Source organism: Urocitellus parryii, chromosome 1 (genome assembly GCF_045843805.1).
Source record: "Urocitellus parryii isolate mUroPar1 chromosome 1, mUroPar1.hap1, whole genome shotgun sequence".
Taxonomy (NCBI): Eukaryota; Metazoa; Chordata; class Mammalia; order Rodentia; family Sciuridae; genus Urocitellus; species Urocitellus parryii.
The window spans coordinates 183,092,290-183,116,250 of record NC_135531.1 but is presented as its reverse complement, the minus strand read 5'-3'; the positions used below and the strand labels follow the sequence as shown (position 1 = coordinate 183,116,250).

The 23,961-nt window shown below is 37.0% G+C and overlaps 1 protein-coding gene across 5 annotated transcripts in view; it reads left to right on the top strand.

Moving 5' to 3' along the window:
* Clasp1 (cytoplasmic linker associated protein 1) overlaps positions 1–23,961 on the top strand; it is a 269,273-nt gene that overhangs the window by 101,911 nt on the left and 143,401 nt on the right. For all 5 annotated transcript variants that reach the window (XM_077802326.1, XM_077802325.1, XM_077802322.1 and 2 more), the window contains exon 8: positions 14,804–14,871. In XM_077802326.1, the coding sequence (XP_077658452.1) occupies positions 14,804–14,871 (68 nt within the window). The remainder of the gene's footprint in view (positions 1–14,803; positions 14,872–23,961) is intronic.

The window sequence follows — 23,961 nt, the reverse complement described above, 5'->3', positions numbered from 1 at the left end:
AGACTTTCCCAAATGTATCTGGGAGCAATAATATAGTATTTTTGGAAAATATCTTCAAAATGTTAGCTTTCTGTTCAGTCAAAGTGTGGAAACTAATTCGAGGAACCAGTGTCTTGTCATACCCAAGATGACTTGAATCCACAAATAGTTCTTTGTTATAATGAAAATAAAGTAGTATAACAATTGTATGTTTATCATTTCAACTGTGATGGAGAAAGCTGGCACCAAGCTGGCACCAAATCAATTCTAAACCTTTACCCCATGCTGTTCCTTTAAGGAAGAAAGTAATGGGAAATTGCTGGGAGATCAGAATGGGAGTGCGGTTTTGGAGCAGCTTGTTTGAGACTTTCCTTGTGTCCATCAGAACAGCAGGGTCCTAGAAGCGCAAAATGACTTTCGAAAGATTACATGGCCAATAAGATTTGTAGCCAGGATTCATATCCTGTTCTTTTTGCTTACCTTTTAACTTTTTCTATTCTGTTTTATGTAAGAGTTTATAGAGTACTGGGCATCTGGATATGGAATGGAATGCTGAAATAGTATATAGGAGTCACCTGTCTTATGTTTTAGTGCCGGGGATGGAACCCAGGGGCACTTTACCACTGACCCACATGATTTTTGAGACAGGGTCTCCATGAATTGCCCAGGCTAGCCCAAACTTATGGTCCTCCCTCCTTAGTCTCCCAAGTTGCCAGGATTTTAGGCATGCACCACCACGCCTGGATGTTATACATGTGGGTTTTGTGTTACATACAAGATAATTAGATGGAACTAAAAATGTTCATGTTTTTAACAAAAAATAATCAGTGAGGATAGAATTATAGGTTGAGCATCCCAAGTCTGAAGTGCTCTGAGTTCTAAAACTTGAGAGTCCTTCTCAACTGGTAAAGTTGATATTTCCAAATCCAAACAACAGACCTCTGAAGCACTTCTGGTCTTATATAAGGTACACCTAATGTATGTGCTCTGGTCTCTGAATATGCATGTGGTGAGAACACTGAAGGGGAAGAACTTAAAGACACGATATTGAGGATCTCTTAGGGAAAGCTGAAAGGTGCAGATGAACTGGGAGGGGCGGCCTTGAGGGGGAGAAGGCTTTTTAAACATAAGGTCACCATTGTCACTGGGATAACTGCCTTGAACAAAGAAATTCTTTTCTCCCAGGGATGGTCTCTTGTTGCTGTGTGGCTTCCTGAGGCCCGAAGCCCTGAATTTATACCATCTTACAGAGTTTCTATCTTACAGAGTGGCTTCTGTACATTTTTGGAAGGTAGCAAGTGGGTCAGGGGGGAAAACCATGTGAAAATGAGATCTTAGGGAAGTGAGGGCAGAGAGGAGTTAACACAGCAGGCCTGAGACTGCTGTCCTCAGCAGGGCCTGCTCACAAGTCTGGCTCCGGGCTGGTGTGCGGAAACGTGGATTTGGCGAAGGTTTCCGCCATTGCCAGAGTGGAATCAGAGAGCATCACTGTGTCCAACCTGCAATACACTATGATTTATGTTGCACACCTCATTTCCCTTGGGGAGTCTGGCATCTCAGCGAGCGCTTAACTGTGTCTGCATCTCAGCCTGCTGTAAGCCTCCCGAGTGCTGAGTCTCTAAGGAGCTTTCCCAGTGGACAGTTTTTTACTCAGCTGTCACAGCTCAGGACTGGGTGAATTAACCACGCCCTGCGCTACTACCCAGGAGAGACTTAGGAGGCCACACGGGTTTCCTCTGGTCTTTACCCCATACACCTTTCCTCTTGCTGCTTGTGCTGTGTCCTATTGTTGTATTAATTCTCGGCTGTATGACTGTGCTGAGTCCAATGAGTCTTCCCAGTGAGCTATTAGACTTGGGGTGGTCCTGGGGCCCCTAATACTGGGTGACTCAGGTAAGGCCCCACAGGGGTTGATGCCAGAGCTGGGGTTGAAGCTGCCCTTCCCAGCCTTCTAGTCTCACGTGTCACCTATTTTTTGACTTAGCTTTCTCTTTTCTAAATGTTGATAAAGAATTTGCAGAGTGGCTTGGACCTCTGGATAGGAATGAAGGTTTCAGCTCTCTCATTAGTGCCCAACTTCTAAAAATTGTGGACCAGGGTCTGGGAATGCAGTTTACTGGTAGAGTACTTGCCTATAAGAGTGAGGCCCAGGGTTCAGTCCCCACCATCCCTCCCCACACGTATATATGAAGGGCTGGGAGAGAAGCTGAGCATAGAGCAGTTACCTAGTATATATGGGGCTTAGGGTTCGATCCCCAGCATCGCCAAAATAAATAAATAAACAAAATAAAACCACCAGAATGAAGTGGGTAGGCCAAGGGAAATGGACCACACAAGCTTCTAGAGAATGAGGGTGTTTTTTTAGAAACTGTTCTCTAGTGAAAGAAGCTAAAACTTCATGTTTCTTTATATTTATTATACAAGATGCAGCATTCTGAGTGTCAAGGATCTGGTTACCACCTGAATTCATTGGGGATATTCCCAAGTGGAATGAGCTTTTAAGGCATCGTACTGCTGTTACTTGGGAAGTCTAATTTCTGCTGTATTGGCTCCATGTGGCTGATGGCATGTCTTGAATAGTCTAGATTTTGCTTACCTTCTTATGGATTTTGTTATTATTTTGGGAGCTTGGTAGGTTATTCAGTTTAGCAAGATTCCAAAGGACTAATATTGTAGAATTTTTTTAATGCTTTCCAAAATTTGGATTTAGTCCTAGAATGAAAATGTTGTCCTCTTCAGTTTTTATTGTCCATTTTTGCTTATTAGTTGGGAAAAGAGACTTGTACATTAAGCAGTTTCACTTTGCAGGAGAGCTGGAAAATAGGATTTAATTTACTTGTCATCTTGCAATTAAAATCGTATTGAGATAATAAGAGAGAACTAGTTAATAAAATCTTCCTGTTAGAGTATCTCTCTACCCACATGGTCTCTCAGCTCTGAATTCTAAAACTTGGAGAGTCCTTAAGTGGTAAAGTCCATGCAGATATTTCCAAAGAGTTGAGCTGTTAACTTGAATTGGTAGTGTGTCTTTTAATTTTTATATTGTTTTGCATGTATTATTTTTCACAGTTCATATGTGTGATATGTTTAGAAAGTAAGTATATAATTTTAGCTAAATATGGTGTTATTCAGTTGTCTGATCTTTTGTAAGGCATACCTGAAAACTTAGTAAAGTTTAGATCACCTGTAACTCCTTGTGACTTTCAAAGTCATGTGCTTTCCAGAATGTTATGACATTTACTGTCACCCCAAAGACCTTCCAGAATGTTATTTCAGTCAATATGGTATATTTTAGTTTGTGAAGCTTTGGAAAAAAGCCAGATCACTGATGTTACATTTCTTTGGGATAGTCATTTGGGAACCAAAATCCTAAAACTTCAGTGGCTGAAATTTGAGGATGATTTAACTTCTCAAGAGCAGACACATGTTGTCTGGTGCATTGTGATACTTAACCTTTTGGGCGTACATTTTTTAAAATATTTTTTTTAGTTATACATGGGCACAATATCTTTATTTATTTTTATGTGGTGCTGAGGATCGAACCTAGGGTCTCACACGCGAGAGGCGAGTGTTCTACCACTGAGCCACAATCCCAGCCCCTTGAATGTGCATTTTTTAATAATATATTTTTAGTTATAGATGGCCACAATACCTTTATTTTATTTTTTAATGTGGTACTGAGGATCGAACTCAGTGCCTCACATGTGCTAGCGAGGGCTCTGCTACTCAGCCCCAGCCCCAGCCTCTGAAACTACATTTTTGAATGGCTCTCCTACTATTCACTTGGGTCTCTCTCAACCTACTTGAAAGTTTTACTTATTATTACTTAATGATTGTGTGGAAAGGGAAAATTGGAATTTTTTTTTCTTTCTTTCTGACTTGCTAAAGCTTTAGTATTAGAGAGGACTCATGGCAAAAGCAGATGAGACTGCACTGGACATCCCCTCTCATTTTTAATTTCATTTTTTTTGTCAACAACAACAAAAAAAGATTTACAAACACATATTTTTAAAAACTCAATACCTTACACCCTGTGCCATTTTTTTTATTCTCGGAAGCCTACATTGTCAACGGTTTTCATTGAGCCTTTTGTTATTTACTGCTTTGTGTCCTATTAATATTTATATGTTGTTATGAAATATATATATATATGTGTGTGTATATATATGTGTGTGTATATGTATGTATGTGTGTGTGTATATATTATATATATATGTACACACATACATATATACACATGCCCATTGAGCTTGCAATCCTCCTGCCTCAGCCTCAGTCACTGTGATTATAGGTGTGCACTACCTCGCTTGGCTCCTATTCTAGTTTTGAGGTCTTTTTTTTGTTCGTATATTTTCCTCTTTTGTAGGATGATTTTTTTCCTTAATAAGAGCTTTCTTGAAATATACCATTATTGTCTCCCTTTCAAGGTATACAATTCAGTGATTTTTAGTACATTCTCAAAGTTGTGTAATCCTTACTATTCTCTAGTTTTGATGTTTTAGCCCAGTATGGTAGCACATGCCTGTAATCCCAGCAACCCTGGAGGCTACAGAAGTTTTCAAATTTGAGGTCAGCTCTGCAACTTAGCATTGGTCTGTCTCAAAATAAAAATTAAAAGGGACTGAATACGTGGCTCAGTGGTAGAATTCCCCTGTACTCAATCCCCAGTACTGAAAAAATTTCTTTTTCATTGCTCCATAAAGACACCCCATGCCCATTAGCAGTCATTCTTCATCCTCTCCTCTTCCCCAGCTCCTCCCAGTCATGACTCTACTTTTTATTTCTGTGTAAATATTTATTTTGAAAATTTTGTACAAATTAAATCATGCAAAATGTGTCTTTTGTGACTGCCTTCTTTCATTTACCATAATGTTTTCGAGGCTCATCAGTGTTGCATGGAGTATTAGAATTTCTCTGCTTTTTAAGGCTGAATAATACCTCCATCATATTTATATACCTCATTTTGTCTGTTCATCCATTGATGGACATTTGTGTTACCCCTACTTTTTGGCTATTGTGAATAATGCTATTATGAATATAGGTGTGTAGTGTTTCTTTAAGACCCTGCTTTCAATTCTTTTGGTTACATACCCATAAGTAGGGTTGCCGGATCATATATTAATTTTTTGAGAGACTGTCTTCTACAGCAGCTGCACCATTGTATATTTTATTAGCAATGTGCAGGGTTCCAGTTTCTCCATGTTATTTGGTATTGTCTGTGTATGTATGTATATATCATCATCATCATCATCATCATTATTTATTATTTTCTGTTAATCATCCCAGTGGTTGTCTCATTGTGGTTTTGATCCTGTTAGAATTTTAGTAGAATCTTTTTTGAAAATCACTTGACCATAATCATAATGATTTCTTTCTAGACCCTGGATTCTATTCCATTGATCTATACCCCCCATCCTTATATCACAATCTCTGACTCAATTTTAATAGCTTTCATAGTAAATTTTGAAATACCAGATTTGTTTTGGCTCTTCTGGATCACTTGAATTTCTGTAAGAGTTTTTGGACTAACTTATCAATTTGCAAAAGAATAAAGTTGGAATTTTAATAGAAATTATTTTGAATCTGTAAATGAGTTTAGAAATTATTAGTTTCTTTCCTTTTTTAAGAAAAATATTTTTTAAGTTGTTGATGGATCTTTATTTTTATGTGGTACCTAAGGATTGAACCCAGTGCCTCACACATGCTGGGCAAGCGCTCTACCATTGAGCCACAGCCCCAGCCCCAGCCTGAATATTGTTTCTTAATGTTTGGTCTTCCCATCCACAGATGTGGAATGCGTTTTCACTTTTTAAGGTTTTCATTAATTTCAACAGATGCTCTGTAGGTGTCAGTGTGAAGTCTGCACTTCTTTGTAAAATTCATTCCTAGAATTTTTATTTTTTTGATGCTGATGTGAGTAGACCCTTTTTCTTAATTTGAATTTCATGTGGTTCATTACTAATATAGAGCAAAACAATTGATTTCTTATATTGATCTTAAATTCTGCAACCTTTGTGAACTTCCATATTCTAGTGATTTTTGTTGTGAATTGTTTAGACTTTTTGATATACAAGATGACGTCATCTGCCAATAGAAATAATTTTACTTGTTCCTTTCCAATATGGCAGCCTTTTACTTCTTTCTTTCATAAAAGCCCTGGCTAGAACCTCCACAATAATGTTGAATAAAGTGCTGAGAATGAACATGTTTGTTCACATGTTTGTTCTGTCCTTGGTCTTAGAAAGCTTTTAGTTATTCACAATTAATTGTAATATTAGCCATGGGTAGTTTTTGTTTGTTTTGTGTACATATATACCTTTATGAGATTGAAGAAGTTGTTTCTTATTCCTAGTTTGTTGTTGAGAGAGAAAGAGAGACAGAGAGCATTTTGGGTATAACCAGAGTTTTTCTGTATTTGTTGAGAATTGTGGCTTTTGTTTTTTATTATACTGACATATGATGTTACATTTCTTGTTTTTCACATGTTGAACCAACCTTGCATTTTTGTTGATTTTATATATATATATATATATATATATATATATAATATTTTTATATAAAGAATATTTATAAGGAATATTTTTCTTCTTTTGGGGGGTGTGTGGAGGGGATTGAATCTAGGGATGCTGAACCACTGGGCCAAATCCCGGCCCCCTTTTTTTTTGTTTTGAGTCAGGCTTTTGTTAAGCTGCTTAGTTCTTTTTATTTTCATGTGATGTATTTTTCTGCTTTTCTTGTTACTCTAATACTACCTTATAGAATGAATCCTGTGTGTGTGTGTGTGTGTGTGTGTGTGTGTATGTATTTTTTTTTAATTTTTAAATTTTTTTTTAAGTTTTCGGTGGATACAACATCTTTATTTTATTTTTATGTGGTGCTGAGGATCGAACTCAGCGCCCTGCACATGCCAGGCGAGTACGCTACCACTTGAGCCACATCCCCAGCCCCTAGGTATTTTGTATTTTAAATTTTAATTAATAGATTTTTAGTGTAGTTTTAGGTTTACAGAAGATTTAGAAAATAGAGAAAGTTCTTTTATGCATCTCCTTCCACATCCACAGTTTCTTCTATCATCTTCTTAAAAATAGTTTGTAAATAAAACTCAAAAAAAGGCTAGGGATGTCGCTCAGTGGTTGAGTGCCCCTGAGCTCAATCCCTGGTTACTCACCCCCCACCCAACACACACACAAAAAAAAGTTTGTGAAGGATTGGTGTGTGTCTGCCTAGGAAATTCTTCCTTTTATCTTGGTTACCTAATTTTGAACATATAATTCTTCCTAGTATTCCCTTGTAATCATTATTTTCGTAGGTCAATAGTGATAAATTCATTAATTTGAGTTTTCTTTCTTTTTTTGGGTAGGGAAGGTAAAGGTTTATCAATTTGGTTATTCTCCCCCCCCCCCCCAAAAAAAATGAACTTTTGGCTAAGTTTGGCTAACTTAAGTTTTTTTCCTACTGTTTACTAGTCTACATTTTATTCTAATCTGTATTGTTTCCTTCCTTTGGCTTCATTTGATTTGTTTTTATTTTTACAATTTAAATTTTTAAATGTTTTTATTTTTATAAAAAAATTTTCTAAGATGAAAAGTGTTATCAATTTGAGATCTCTCTTCTCTTTTAATGTAGGCGTCCTCATTTATAAATTTCTCTCTTGTGGGGCTGAGGTTGTGGCTTAGTGGTAGAGTGCTTGCCTAGCATATGCGGGGCCCTGGGTTCAATCATCAGCACCACATAAAAATAAATGAACAAAATAAAGGTATTTGTCCATTTGCAACTAAAAAAAGAAAAAAATAAAAAAAAATTTGTCTTGGACTGGGGATGTGGCTCAAGCGGTAGCACGCTCGCCTGGCATGCGTGCGGCCCGGGTTTGATCCTCAGCACCACATACCAACAAAGATGTTGTGTCCGCCGAAAACTAAAAAATAAATATTAAAAATTCTAAAAAAAAAAAAATTGTCTTGAGTACTTAAGCCAAATTTCATTGGTTTGTATATGTTCTGTTTTCATTTTCATTGATTTCTTCAGGATTTTCTAATTTCAGTTTTGTTTTTATCTTTTACCCATTTGTCGCTTGGTATAGTGTTTTATTTAATTTCTACATATTTTTGAGACTTCTAATTCTTTATTGTTATTGATGTGTTTCTCCTTTTCTAGCTATTACCATGCACATTATGTTTTTCTACATTTTGAGAACATGAGAACAGTTTCATAATTATTGCTTTCTGCAGTTTCCTGTTAAGTCATGTAGGATGGCAAGAGTTACAAACAGAAATTTGTATATTTTTTTGTATTTACCTATGTCTTCTTTGTTTATATAATTTACTGGTGTTTTTTAAAAATATTTTTAAAATTTCCACACATGAATTTGAGCTATTGTATGGTTTCCTTTCATTTCAACCTGAAAGGCGGTCTTTTTTTTGTTCATTTGGGAACATCAAATTCTTCTTGGGTTTTGAAGCAGAGTTTTATTAGCTACATAATTCTTGGTTGACAATATTTTTCAGGTCTTGAAAATATGCACAGCGTGTGGTCCTCCTTTTTTCTTGTGAGAAATTAGATATTCATTTTATTGAATTGCTTGTGCAAGTGGCTTCTCTGTTACTGCCTTGAACATTTTCTTTTGGTCTTTTTTGTCAAGTGTCTTTTTTATTGTGTGTCTAGGTTTGGATTTCTAAGTTTACCTTGTTTGGAGTTTGTCATAATTCTTGAATATTTAGATTCATGTTTTATATCAACCCTGTGAAGACTTTGGCCACTACTTCTTCTTATGTACGTTTTGTTCCTTTTTCTTTGTCTTCTCTTGGGACTTCCATTATGTGTATATTGGCACATTGCTATTATAAGATGATCTCTTAGGCTGTGTTCATTTTTTCCCCCTGTTATTTTCTGCTGTTTTTCAGATAACGTAACGTTGGTTGATGTGCCCTCAATTTTGCTGATGCTTGTCCCAGTTCGGATCTGCTGGGATGCATTTGGAGCTGAGTGGTAGAGCACTTGTTTAAAACAACACAACAAAAAAAAAGCTGTGATTGAAACACTGTAGTGGACAAATTTTTTTTTTTTTTTTTCAGTACTGGGAACTGAAGCCAGAGGTGCTTTACTACCGAGCTATATCCCTGAGCCCTTTTTATTTTTTATTTTGAGACAGGGTCTAAGTTGCCCAGAATGGCCTTGAACTTTGTGATCCTTCTGCCTCAGTCTCCAGGGTAGAATATTTCATTTCAATTATCTACTTTTCATCTCCCAAATTTCTATGTTTTGTAAAAATTTCTTTCTCTGCTTTGATAGTCTCCTTTGGGTGAGACATTGTTCTTACTGTTCTTATACTTTTAGTTCTTTAGAAACTATTATCTTTAAGTCTTTTAACATACTTATAAGGGGCTGGGGATGTGGCTCAAGCGGTAGCACATTCGCCTGGAATGCGTGCGGCCCGGGTTCAATCCTCAGCACCACATACAAACAAAGATGTGTCCGCCGAGAACTAAAAAATAAATATTAAAAATTCTCTCTCTCTCTCTCTCTCTCTCCTCCCTCACTCTCTCTTTAAAAAAAAAACATACTTATAATTTAATTTCAAGTCTTAATTGAGTTAGTACAATACAGATAATTTCTATTGATTAATATTTTCCCGCCTGTGTATGGGCCATATTTTCTTGTTTCTTTAAATGTTTCACAATTTTCTGTTGAAACTGAGCATTTTAAATGGTAGGTTTTAGAATTCTGGAAATCTGATTCTTTCTGCTTTCCTGGGCTTGTTGTTGCTGTTGTTTTTGTTGCTCATTGTTTAAAGACTTTCCTGAACTAATTCTTAAGGCATTTTCTTTGTTCTTTGTGGGCACTTAACTCTGTGGTTAGCTCAGTGGTTGTCTAATGATTAGACAGGAATTTCCTTAATGCCTTGAGCCAGTGAGTTCCCAGTCTTTGCTGACTGGCTTTCAGTGTGTGTCAGGGTTTGTGCTCAGTGCTCTGGCAGGTAGTTTATACTTTGCCTTCCCTTTTTTCCTTCATATTCAGCGTCGACATCAGCCTGAGTGAGACATTAGTGCCCTCTCAGGTATTTCCTGGGCAGGCACATGTCCTCTCACACAGGCATGGCCTCTAGATTCTGGGGACTATTTCATTGCTTTCAAAGTTCCTATGGGCATTTCATTCCCCAGCTTTAAAAGTTTTTTGGACAACTTCTTTGTCCTGATTGTATTGCCTCAGTCCATTGTTATGTTGGGTGATGGTTGCTGACATATTTTGATCACATCCTCAGGAAAAAGAAGCTCACCCCAAGGCAGCTCTGAGTCTGGCCAAGTGATGACAAGCCTGTGAATGGGGTTACAGGGAACATAGCACTTTCTATCATGTATACATTTTGTGTTGAGAGTCACAATTAATATAATAATTGGTCACATGGCAGTCTGAGAGCAGGTGTTTCGAGGAGATCCAGACTTGTTAGCATTTCCTGTGGATGCCAGGTGCCTGGTTTTCAAACCATCACAATTGTGAGCAGTAGGTTTTCCACTGCCAAGCTGGATACAGAGCTGGGGTACATACACCCAAACAACGAAAAGCTCACTGTTACTGAGATCAGGCCCTTTAATTTGAAGAAATGCTCCTTGCATTGTTGCAAGCCTTTGTTCAACCTCTAGAGTTTTGACAACGTTAATTTTAAAAGGTTTTGCCAGTGTTCTCTTTACTTCTTTTAAGCAATAGATTTTCAGAGGTCCTTTTACTGCCATTTTGCAGGGTTCATTTCCTGTTTGCCTTATGACTGCAATATTTTCTCTATCTCTTTGGAAAAATCAGTGATATGGTCTTAAAACTTGTGTTTTCCACCAACATCTCTCTGTCGTCCAAGTTGGAATTTTTCAGTATGTGGTTGTTTTGCTCTTTTTCATTTTAGAATCTTTTCTCGGGTATCCTGTAGTCCTTGATACTCATAATTGAGTACCAAGTACTGAAAAGCTTACTAAAAGCTGAGTGTTTGGATGGAGCTTGTTAACTTTGAGATTTTAGTATTTGCTTCTGGTTTAAATTCTAGTTTTGTTTTTTTCTTTCTTTCTTTTTTGCAGTGCTGGTGCTCAAACCCAGGCCTTGAGCATCTTAAGCAAGTGCTGTACCACTCAGCTATATCCCAATTCAAGAGAATTTTTAAAAATTCATATTTTTTATTATACATTTTTTCTAGGAAGAAGTTAAATCTAAGTCTTATAGTAAAAAAAAAGACAAAATTGTTTGGATGAAGAATTTACTTATAAAAATTCAAATTCAGAAAAACTAGGGGAAAGTGAATAGTAGTTATTTGTCAAACTAGTAAAAGAGATTCATTGACTCATTTTGAGGGGTGCAAGGGATTGAACCCAGGGCCTCACACATGCTAAGCATGCACTGGCCTCAAGAAATATATTTTAAATTGCAATCCAAAGATTTAAAGTAAAAGAAATACACCTACAAAACACTTAAATAGTGACAATGCAATAACACCATTGGCCAAAGCCAAAAAGTAGCAGATGGTATCTAAACACACTTTCTGAACTGGAACAGCTGGCTTAATCCTCAACAATAATAGCTACTGGCAATTAACTCCTTCCAAATTCAAATAAGTGATCAATCAAGAAGATAGGAAATTGTTTGCAATGTAGACTATTTATTTTACTCACATCAAATTAATCTACATTTCATCATTCTTATAATGCAACGTCCCCCAATTTTCTTTTTCTATATTCCTGAGGGACACCTACACAGGAATGTAGGTCTAGTTTGCAGGTCTAATTGCTCAGTTTACACAGGTCTAATCTTGGTTCTCTGTAGAGCTACTGGGAACCAAATATATATAAATAAATATATATATCCCACTTTACATAATGTTCAAGTGCTACTCTTGTGACACATGTTTCAGTGAACACTGTTCATCTACCTCTTCACACTGGAAGAAGCAGTTCCTAAATTTCTCGCCAGTTAGATACCTTTTAGAGGAAAGGTAAGTTCAGGAATACCCTATCTTCCCAGCCAATAGCCTCATTACACTAGTGCCACCATGCTCACCATGTTGTTGTCTACATGCATTTTTAAAACTATATTTTTTTTAGCTATATAAATACCAGGACACACCATGACATTATTACAAAAGCACGGAACACAATGCACTCCAATTCATTTCCCAGCACTTCCCACCCCACCCACAGCCCACCCCACTCCTCCCCACCCTCCACTCCAGAGAGATACCTTTTTAATCCATTTAGAGCTTACTTTTTTAAAAATTAGAATCCTGTGGATACACCCATTTCCAGGACCCACCGTTCCACATTCAAGCATGCACTTCCACTGTCCTTCCCTTTTCCTGTCCTTCCTCCCTTCTCAATCCCCTCATCTACTCTACTGATCTTTCCTCTATTTTGATGAAATTCCCTCTCCCTTTCTCTCTCTGTTTTTGTTTTTACCCCTCCCTTATTTTGGAGATAATAATTAAAAAAAAGTCCAACCTTTGGGGAAAAAAAAGAAATACATCTAATGGCTTCAAAGGGTAATGATTATATCCTCATTATCTTTATTTTACATTTTTTTTTTTATGCTGAGGATTGAACTTAGGCACATTTTACCACTGAATTTTAAAAATTTGAGATAGGGTCTCACTGAGTTTCTTGGGGTCCTGTTAAGCTGCTGACTGGTCTTAAGCTTGCAAGCCTCCTGCCTCAGCCTCCCAAGTGTCTGAGACCATAGGCGTGCTCTGTTGTGCCTGGCTTTGAACTTGTGTGACTCACCCCCTTAGACTTGTGCCTGGTTGCACTTCAGTTCCTGTGCTCAGAGTGGCAGACAAGTGTCAGTATTCTCAAGAGATGTTGTTGTTGTTCCTCTGTCATATTGCCAGGTTACTGCTCTCTTGAGGTGGTGACGTTGGTAGGAGACATTTTGGAGGACACTATTGAGTAAAGGGGGGAACTAAAAAAAGAGTGTTGAACTGGAGGGAAGGGCCCTCTTGCCCCAGGAAATTCCGAGTTAAGGTGCAGGTGCCAACCACAGTGCCCTTTTCAGTGATCTCACACCTGATTTCTGCCACACTTGATTGTGGTTCATGTGATCACAGTGATTAGATCACACCACTGATAGACAACCCACATGCTATTTATTATTGGGAGTACTCTCCTAGGTATGGAGGAAATACTTGCCCTTTTCCAGTGATTTCAGGGACACCAGGACTAGAGGTATACCTCAGCCTAACTTGAAATCCTGTAGGTGAGCTCATGTCAGAGGGTGTGGCTGTGACAAAATAAAGTCACACCTTAGTTGAGGCATGCCCTGGCAACCTGTATAGTGATAGTTTTTATGGGTTTGCCAAGCCATTGGAGATCTTTGTGACTTTAAAAGGGAAGGCAATGGAAACATCTTATGAAATTGATTCTAAGGCATCTTTCTGGATCTTTAGTAAGCACTGGATTTGAATGTGAGTGACACTTTACTCATATCTGGTCCTGGATGGAAACTGGAGTTTTATTTCAGTGTACACTTTGTTAGTGATTGCCTGGAGCAATTTCAGGAAGGATTATAAAGCTACATCTGAGCTTTGATGGAAAGATGACTTGAAAAGATTACGATACCTTCTATGGGAAGAAGGAGAAGCAGTGTATGAGGCTGGTTCATCCCCTTCATTTTAAAAGTTGATCTGTAGTTTTGGCTTCCCTGACACTTTGAATTAAAGCTCCAGAGGTTAAAAACCTTACACATTTAGCATTGAGTTAACTTGGTGCTAGGTACATCATGGATGCTCAGGTGTTGTTGAAGGAATGAACTAAGACCAGAATGTGTGAAATGTCTAAAAGTGTTGTAGAGTGAAACAGGGACAGGGTTAGGTACCAGCTCTCTAACACCATGATGGGACTCTCCTAAGTGATCATCTGTGGGTACATGGTATAGACACTGAAAGAATACTGCTGCCTTCTCACTCCCCAGGGTGCTTCCATTCTAATTTGAAACAAACATTTACACAGGATGGTGTGTAAGAAAGTACTAAATTAATAATCTGGTCCCAGAAATGAATGTCATAGGTTTGACCGCAAAGTACTTCCTTTGGAATCTCAACCTTTACACTTATTCCAATGTATCTGTGTTTTGCTCGGGAGACACTTTTTTACTTAACATTAACTATGAGTTAATGCTGTGTGCACCCTTTTCTTCTCATTTTTGATGTCACTAGGATGGAATATTTTGACTGATTAAGGAGTTTTGCTTCAATTTAAATGCCAAGGTGAAATGATCCATTAATAGAAAACAAATGTCATGCAGACTTTCTAAGTTGAAAATTATGCAGTCACGACGTTGGTTTCTAGAGAAATTATTTATAATTTCTTTGTAGTGTGATATTAAAGGATTTTTAAAGCTTTATCCAAAGTAACTGGAAGTCTGGGCTTAGAAATAGGAGGAATATGCACTTTTTATCACGAATACATTTTATGTAGGGAGTCATGATTAATATAATAATTGGGAATGGGGGCTATGGATTCCACTGTTGGGTCTGGAATCTTCACCCCATTAATTATGTCCCCTTAGTAAGATGTGTGTGGAGGTGATTTCCTCCTCTATAGAATGGGGTGATGGTAATCTTTCATGAGACTCTTGTAGGATTAAATGTGATTTCTAGGTAGAGCACTTATACCAGTGCTAGGACCATAGTAGGTGCTCAATTATTATTGTATATTGCTAATATCAAAATAAAGCTGTGTTGTTAAGTGCATTTGTATCATGGATAATTTTATTGGGATGGAACTCAACTTCACCTTAATGTTTGTTAATTATAGATAGCAATGGTTAATAGTTTGTATACATTTTTGTTTTCATACAGGCTGAATGTCATTTTTACAAAATTTGATGAAGTCCAAAAATCTGGAAACATGATACAATCTGCAAACGGTGAGTGGAAAAAGCAGAATCTGCTTCTGCCTTTTCAGTTTTATGTCAGCTTATGCTATTTCTGAGCAGCTGAACTAGATAATTTTTAGTAAGGGCTTCTAGGCCTTAAAACTTAACCTTCATTCATCCACTTTTCCCTGCCAGGAACTATGGAGTCATCACTGACTTTGTTTCATAACCCATAATGAATCCATTAGCTAATCCTGTCGGCTTGGCTTTTAAAAATTCTCAATTCTCACCATTGCTGCTGGTGTCTTCCTGGTTCAGGCCATCGTGGTATGTCACTTGGGCACTGTGGCAGCCTCTCAGCCGTATCCTTGCTTCTTCTTTGTCCACACTTGAAGTCTGTTTTGCACATAGCAACCAGGGTCATAAATCAGGTGCTGCTAATTTCCTGCCTCACATCCACACCCAGACTACAATTCAGTGGCTCCCCATGGTCTACCTGCCCCTTTGTGATCTGGCACAGACCCCCATTCTGATGTCATTCCTACTGTTCTTTCTGAAAGTTCTCAGCTCCTGCCACATTCACCGACCTACTGGCTAATTTTGAACATTTTGAGCATCCCTTGTTTCAGGGCCTCTGTGCTTTCTGTTTTTTGTTTTTCTTTTTGGTACCAGGAATTGAACCCAAAGATGCTTAACCAGCTCTTTTTATTTTTTATTTTGAGACAAAGTCTCACCAAGTTGCTTAGGGCCTCACTAAGTTGCTGAGGTTAGTTTTTTTACTCATGATCCTCCTGCCTCAGCCTCCAGAGCCGCTGGATTACAGGTGAACGCCACTGTGCCCCCGCTTCTCTATGCTTATTTTTCCTTCTTTCTGAAACATTCACTCTGTGGTATCATGTGACCCTCTTCCTCACTTCATCCTGATCACTGCTGTAGCATCCCTTCATTAGAGGGCCACCCAGAACAGCGTGTCTAGTCCTCCAAGGGATCTCTGCCCTTAACCCTGATTGATTCCTTCTAGCACTTATCACAGTAAATATTTGTTTACTCATGAAGGCAGGAACTTAATTTTATTTCCTTTTTTTATTCCCACTGAGCATGAGCTTAGTGCCTCAAATATCCCAGAAATGTGGTAGGTATGAAATAAATATTATTGAATAAATGAAATGAGCTACAGCCTATTGTTTCTAGCTCCCTTTTTCCTTTTAGTATACTGTGAGCTTGTTTTTGAGATCAAGTCAAATTCCAGAAAAGGAGGAAAAGACAGGAGTGAATTACTGCATGAATGAAAAGTCATCAGAAGGTCAATTGCCCCTAAGAACTTTTAACTGACAATATCATTGCATCATACCTGTTTTAGAATTGTTAAGGGTCGTATATCATAAAATAGCCTTCAGATTTTAAATATTTTGAGTGTGTCAAAAATGTTGCATGCTTGGTATGTAATGCCAGACAGCAGGTAACAAGAGTTCAGGTCTTTTTTTTTTTTTAATATTTAGTTGTTGATGGACCTTTATTTAATTTATTTATTTATATGTGGTGCTAGGAATCGAACCCAGTGCCTCACACATGGCAGGCATGTGCTGTACCACCGAGCTATAACCCCAGCCTGAGTTTGGGTCTTTTGACACACTCTGCTGTATACCCACCATTATTCCATTATTATTCCTAAGGAATTTTGCTTTGGATAGCATGCTTCTTATAAAATGCTTAAAGTGATTTAAAATTACTTTTATTAATCCCACTTATTTATTTTTCATATAAAAATATAAATCATATTAAAAGAAAAAAATGAATAATATTTATCATAATTTAGCTATTACCATCAAAAATCATTTTTATTTTGTGAAATTTTCTTATAGTTCATTTTCCTATAACTGTATAATTTGTAGATAATTTTATTTATGGCATCATTTTCTCTGTTAGCTTGCAAATTTGTATATGATTTTCATGTCATATCCTGGGTAAAGCTTAAAACTGAACTCAGGTGTCTGAGTTGTGGGCCTGTGATGAATGGAACTGATGGATATCCAGAGGTAGGGACCCAGGCAGTTAGCTGCCTGACACATGCTTTTTAGTTTTGTGTGAACTTGTTTAGTTTGTGTGGTTTCTCAGTTTAAAAACCATTGCTACTAAGATAAAATGCTGGGCAAGGAATTAGAAGTAGTAGCAGAAAAGCAAGTTTGTACTTTATAGCCTCTCCTATCACTATGAAAGTGAATCTCATTATAGTGCCAGCATTTGGGAAAAAAATCAAATCTGTGTTGGGGCCTTTCCACTGTGGATTTCACTGAATGTGAAAAATATGAATTTAAGCATCAGGAATACCAAAGTTGTGTAACACTGGGTGCACCATAGCAACACTGTAATCTAAATGTCTAGGTATAAATATTTCCCCCACATTTCCTTATTTTGTGTGTGAGTATATGTGTGTCCGCTATCTTTGTCTGCAGGTGTATATGGGCTTAGGGTAGGATTGAAGGTGAAAATAGTTCTTTTAGGCATCTGTGTTTAAAAAATAGCAAATGGTAAGGAAGACAATCTAAAAATTCTTGGGGTTCTATACTTTTAGCTTCTTACTGTGATAATGTAGTATTAATATTTAAATGGTTAGAGCCAAATATGGTTATTTCAAGGAAAGAAGTAATATAAATGCATATGTATAAAGGTAGTTTTTATATATTATTTTTCTGAGTTTTTGTATAAAATCCAAATGATGTTACTACTCCCAAATGGTGATACTACTCTATAGAACTTTGAGAGCTCAGTAAGATGTTCATTAACTGTCAAATAACAAACTACTTAATTTTCTTCTTTGCTAAAGATCACTGAACATTTGGGTGGTATGAAGAAATTGTAACAGCAATGGACCCATCTTGGGTCTTTCACCATTGATGGGATGTTAGCTGTGGGGTTTTTGGTGTTCCTTATCAACAGGAGGTAGTTTTCATCTATTATTTTTCTGAGTTTTTGTCACAGATAGGTATTGGACTTTTTTTTTAAGTCCTCAGAATATTTTAGAAATTGTGAATACACATATAGTTCACCTCCTAAAATTTCACTTTTTTAAAGTACAGGATTTAGAGCTGTTTCTTTTTTATGCTAAAAAAAAAATGTCCATGCATCACCATCGTTTAATTCTAGAATATTTCATCACTCCCAGGAAAAACTGTGTCCACTAGTATGAACTTACTATTCCCTTCTGCCTCTCATCTCTGGCAACCTAATTTCTGCTTTATGGTTTTGCCATTTGGGGCATTTTATATAAATGGAGTCACACAATATGTGACTTTTCTGTCTGGCTTCTTTCACTTTAGCATGCTATTTTTAACATTCATCTATATGGTAGCATGTATCAGTACTTCTTCCTTTTTGATGGTTGAACAGTATTCCAGTGTATGGATAAATTGCATTTTCTTTATCTGTTGATGGACTTTTGAGTTGTTTCCACTTTTGGTTTATTGTTACAAATGCTGCTGAAAATGTTCATGTAGAAGATTTTGTTTTGGATATACATTTTCATTTCTGTATACCAGAGTGGAATTGCTGGGTTATATGTTTAACTTTTTGAGTGACTCGCACTATTTTCCAAAGTAGCTGCACTATTTTACATTCTTAACCAGCAGCGTAAGAGAGTTCCAGTTTCTACACATAATTGCCCACAGTTGTTATTGTCTTTCTTTTGTACTTTAATTTTTCTTTTTCTACTTTAGTCATCATGGTGGTGTCTCATGATTCTGATTTTTATGTCTCTAATAAGTAATAATTTTTTTCAGGTTCTTATTGACTATTTATATACTTTCTTTTCAGATAGATCCCTTGCCAGCCCATCATTTCTGATGGGTAGCTCCATTTCTAATGGAGCTATTATTGAGTTTTAAGAGTTCTTTATACATGCTGGTGGTATCCAGCATAAGGTTTTATCTAGTATAATCTTATTAAGATATAATTTGTAAATACTTTTCCCTATTCTGTGGGATTTTTTTTTCTCCTTCACTATATTGGTGCTATCATTTGAAACACAAAGCTTTTAGTTTTGATGAGTTCCAACTTTTTCATTTGTTTTTTCTTTTGTTGTATGTACGTTAGGTGTTATACCCAAGAAATGGCTTGTTTATAGCTTTTTTTTTCCTTTCTTTCTTTCTTCTTCTTTTGGTCTGTGTCTTCTTATCTCCTTCAATTTGTTTAAAGCTCGATCCCAGTCCTTTTCCGTTCTTCGACAATACCTTCTACTTATACTTTCTGTGGCTATAGTTTTATTTACTAACTGTATCACATTCTTTTCATAAATGTTTATCTCCCTTCCAGTTTTTGCCTCAGGGTTGCATGAGGCAAGAACTGGATGTGAGGCAGCTGTCTGCCTGACATTTCTTCTTGTATTTGAGACATGTATCTAAAGCCATATTTATATTCCACTTCTAACTGAAAGAAAATGGAAAACAATAAATATCACTGCATCCTGAATATTTATATATTTATATATGTATCTAAAGCCATATTTATATTCCACTTCTAACTGAAAGAAAATGGAAAACAATAAATATCACTGCATCCTGAATATTTTCTTTTTTACTTCCTTTATGCTTAATTTTTCTATTATCCATCTAAGCATGTCAATTAAAGCTTAGGTATCATCTCTGATCTTCTGTACCTCTCTTCTCGTGTATATTATTATTGATCCCTATGGATTGTCACTTAAGTGTTTCTTGAACCCACCCACTTCTCCCCATCTCCTGCATGCTGGTCAGGTCTAATCTTTCTTGAGCTATTGAGCCAGCCTGGGAGCGTGCCTCCTGCCCCGGTCTTCACCCCTCCGTCTGTTGCTCCACCATAAAGCCTACAGTGATGCCTGCTCACCTCTGGGGGAAAATGGAGGCAAAAGAGATGGAAACTGGAAGCTTTTCTCTTGTTCCCCTTTTTTTTTCCTTCTCCAGAGACAGCGTTAAATAGCATGTAAATGTTAGATGAACTGTGCTTTATATGTTAGTTTGTAAGATTTTTATTTTTCTCGTGTTTGAGCAAATTGGACCTCTGCTTTCTCTGAGGTGGGCACTCCCTGTAGCCAACGATTGGATGTGTATCAGGCACTGTTGGCTGAGATCTTCAAAGCTGGGAGGGAAGTCTTCTGATCATCTTCCTTTTTAATTTATTTGGGATGTTTCAAATACATACTAAAGTGGATAAAATAGAATAATGAGCCCCCATATAGCCCTAACTCAACTTCAACTTTTATCAGTACCATACCAGTCTTGTTTTATCTCTACCCATCAGAAATGATGGGCTGGTCTGATGACGAAGTTGTCACTGATCACCTCATCTGAGTCAGGTTCAAGAAATGGGCATGTACCCTTCTCTATTTTTGTAGTAGAAATAAGAAAATAAAAACTGAGTATAAGTTCTAGAATAGGAGTATTTTTCTCTGAAATTTTGCAAACAAACTCTGAAAAAGACCCACACCTTTATCATTCTCATTTCCTAAGAACAGAGGGAAACTTTTGATTTATAAATCCCATTTGTTTCCAAAGAGAAAGGAAAAACCATTAGTACTGGTATATTAATTACATGGTGATAGGGCTGGGGGAGGGCTTCAGTACCACAAAGGGCACTGACTGGGTCTTCCTTGTGAAACAGCCCTGCTCCATATTCTGCCCACTGGGACGCTTTCCCTCCCTCCCAAACGGTATCGGATTCTTCAGGCAAACATCTCCAGGCATTCTCTACTTGGATGCTTGGCTTTTGTCAGGCTTGCAGGTTTTTGTTTGGTGATTAGTTGGCTCACATCTGTCTGTCTGTCTCCTGCATTGGACTTCGAGCCTCCCAGGTATAGACACTGTGTGTGTGGGTTTGCTCATTCTTGGAGCAAAAACCTCATAGTCCGTTTTGTGTTCTCAGTCCCAGTGAACAGTCATTCTGATTGATACATTTGCCAGTCAGATTTTCCTTTTTTGTCTCGTAGTAATTTTGATGGCACACGTGAACACTTTGCATCTGAGGTGACCAGATTCATTTTTCTTCAGCTTTCCCCATGAATTCTTATTTACTGGTGGGATTCCAGAGTGTTGCATATGAGTTGCATGTTGCTTGTGTTCACTGCTGAAGAGCTCAGTAAACTGAAGGAGAGAATGAATGGCAGTACAGGGCTCCCTTCCAGGGTCCTAAACAGCTTAGATTCCAATCATGTGAAGGCCTGTAGGCCTGTTGCATTTAGTGGGCACTGCCTGTTTACAGAGGTGCTACCTAGGCTGACCCAAAAAGTGTCTTTACAGTGATCTGTGTCTTTCAGACTTCCATTTGTGAAAACTTAGCAGCCTGTACTCAGCACAAGGACTTGACAGTTAACCATTGGGCAGGTGGCAGTTGTGTTTAACAAACTTTATGGTCATTCATTTTGAAGTGTGGGTGCCCACGTTCCCCCCAGAAGAGTAGACACAGTGTCAGAGAAACTAGAAGGTGATCAAAACATGAGAACATACTTTTGTAGGAAAGGCTGCTTGTACCTCTCTTTAGTGTGTGACTTTGGACAAATGACTTAATTCTTGTGAGCCATCATTTGGTTAGCTGTCACATGGAGTGAATACCCTGAAGAGATAATGTGCAGAATAAGTGAGATCATGTGTAAAATTCTTACTATATATGGGACATGTGAGGTGCTCAGAATGATTGATTTCTCCTTCAGTTTCTCCATTTTAGGAGAATATTTATTTTTTAAATTGACACCATTTGAGAATAAATTCATACTTTTTTTTTTAACAATTTCAGGCTTAGGGGGGCATGCATTTAAAATGTAATGTACATTTTCATTAAATTGACAGTAATGCTTTTGTGAAAAACTACTGTATTGAGAGAGAATTCACATACTATACAAGTCATTCAATTCAGTGTATAGTTCAATCATGTTTATTATTCACTGATAACATACAACTACTGATCTCTAGGTAGTCACTGAATTGTTCCTACCTTTTGTGTATTACAAAAGTGCTTCTTTGAACACTTGTCTGAATACTTATGAACAAGTTTTTGTTTGAGCACCTGTTTTTAGCTCCTTCGAGTATGTACTGTTTTCCTAGGACTTGAATTGCTGAATCATATGGTAATTCCATTTAAGTTATTAAGGAACTACCAAACTGTTTTCCACAGTGGTTTTGCACCATTTTATATTCCCACCAGCAATTTCCAGATTCTTCACATTCTGGCAACACTTATTATTTTCAATTTTTTAAAAATTTTAATCATCCTACTTGGTAAAGTGGTATCTAATTGTGGTTTTGTATTCCCCTAATGAGTGATGATGTATTCAAGTGTTTTTTGGCCATGTCCAGGTCTTCCATGGAAGTCTCTATTCAAGTCCTTCACCCTTTTTTTTAACTGGGTTTTTTGTCTTTTGTTGTTGAGCTATGTGAATTCTTTCTGGATATAAGACTCAATAGTAGATAAATGATTTACAAATGGGCTATCTTCTCACTTTCTTAATAGTGTCTTTTTGTGTACAAAAGTTTTAAATTTTGATGAAATCCAATTTGTCTATTTTTTTTCTTTCGTTATTTGTAAATAGTAATGCTCTTTTGCATCAGAAACAAAAGCTCTGGATTTGCACTAAGTTGGAAAAAACTGTTAATATAATGGCAGTACTCTTAAAGAATAAATGGGTTTCGTCTTGGACTATAGTTCTTGACATGTTCAAAATGACGTCTTATGAAGTTCAGTTGATTATTTTTGTATACAGCCTGTGGGCTTATTATTATTTTTTTAAGTATAATAGAATTGTGACTAAAAACAGCAATGAAATAGCAGCCGAGTAGCAATGTAAAATGTGCTGTCTGTAATAGAATACTTCATCTTTGTATGATTCCTCCTTGTTGCTAGGTTACCCGAAGGTCCTTCAGCTTTGAATGGCAAGAATAAGGGAGTTAAAAATATGTTGCCATATAGATGTTTCTTTTTCTCCTTCCCATCTCCATATAATTAGCAAACCCCTTGAAGCAAAAATTATAGTTTTTCTTTCCATGAGTTTCAAAAAGCAAATTATTTTCTGTGTAAGTATTTTAATCATGCAGATGTGCTTATGCTCATAGGAGAATTGGATTTTGAGAATGAAAGAGCCAGTAATTATGGAGTAGTCAGTGTCCTTTATCTGCAGCCACTTAATGATCCCTAATTGGATTTGATTGAAGTGAGGCCTTTGCACATTAATTTGGTTTAAAAAAAAACAAAACATGCTTTTGGGCTTCTTAAGCAAAGCTAACATGTTTATGAAAAATAGAAGTGTCATGTCAATTAAATCTATGAAAATTCCATAATCTGTAGCTAGACAAAATGTTTGCAGATTAAAACTATAAACAACTAGGTAACATAATCATAAAATTATTGACCTTGTACATACATGACTGTACCTAGGGTATCATTTTGCTGCCAAATGCATCCTGTTTTTATACTAAAAATTTTATACGTTGAAAACTGTTACAAGGTATTTCTACTTTATTGAAAATGAGAAATGCCTGTTTAAGTATGAAAACAAACAGACTAATGCTGCATTGTATTAGGTAAGGTCTGAATTGTTGCCAGGTGTAGCTGGGACAAAGCATTCCTTTAAAAGGGAATCTTTAATAAGAAGCCAAGCTATTATTACTCACTCCTGGCTGTTAATAGCTGTGATTATGAATAAGTGGATCAGGTGCTCATGGGTTCCCACCCTTCCCCCTTCTTTTATTTATTAGACTTCAGCTTGGGGTGGTGGTTCAGTATCTTAGGAAGTGTCTCCATAGTCACAATTACGTGGGTAACGTGTTACAAGGCTGGTAAATGTATTGAGCTCTGTTAAGAGGTCCACTTAAAATAGCCCAGAAAAGACTGTTTCTGATACCAGTTTAAGTAACACAGTTAAATGAACAGCCTGTTTTCTATGTGGAAATGAGATTACTTTTTGTTATTTTTCTAATTTAAGATTTATGTTAGGGATATTCTGTTTCTTGAGTGAGGAAAATCAGGTTAGTTGGTTAAAAATGATTTTTCAGTAAGTATTAAAGAGGGCTCTTACATGAGTATAGTCAGCTGGAGAAGATCTGCTCCCTTCCCCTCTTTTGAAAAGTCAGTGTTACATAGAGTCTAGGCTTTTATTTTGGAATAGGGTGGCAGTTGTCATTG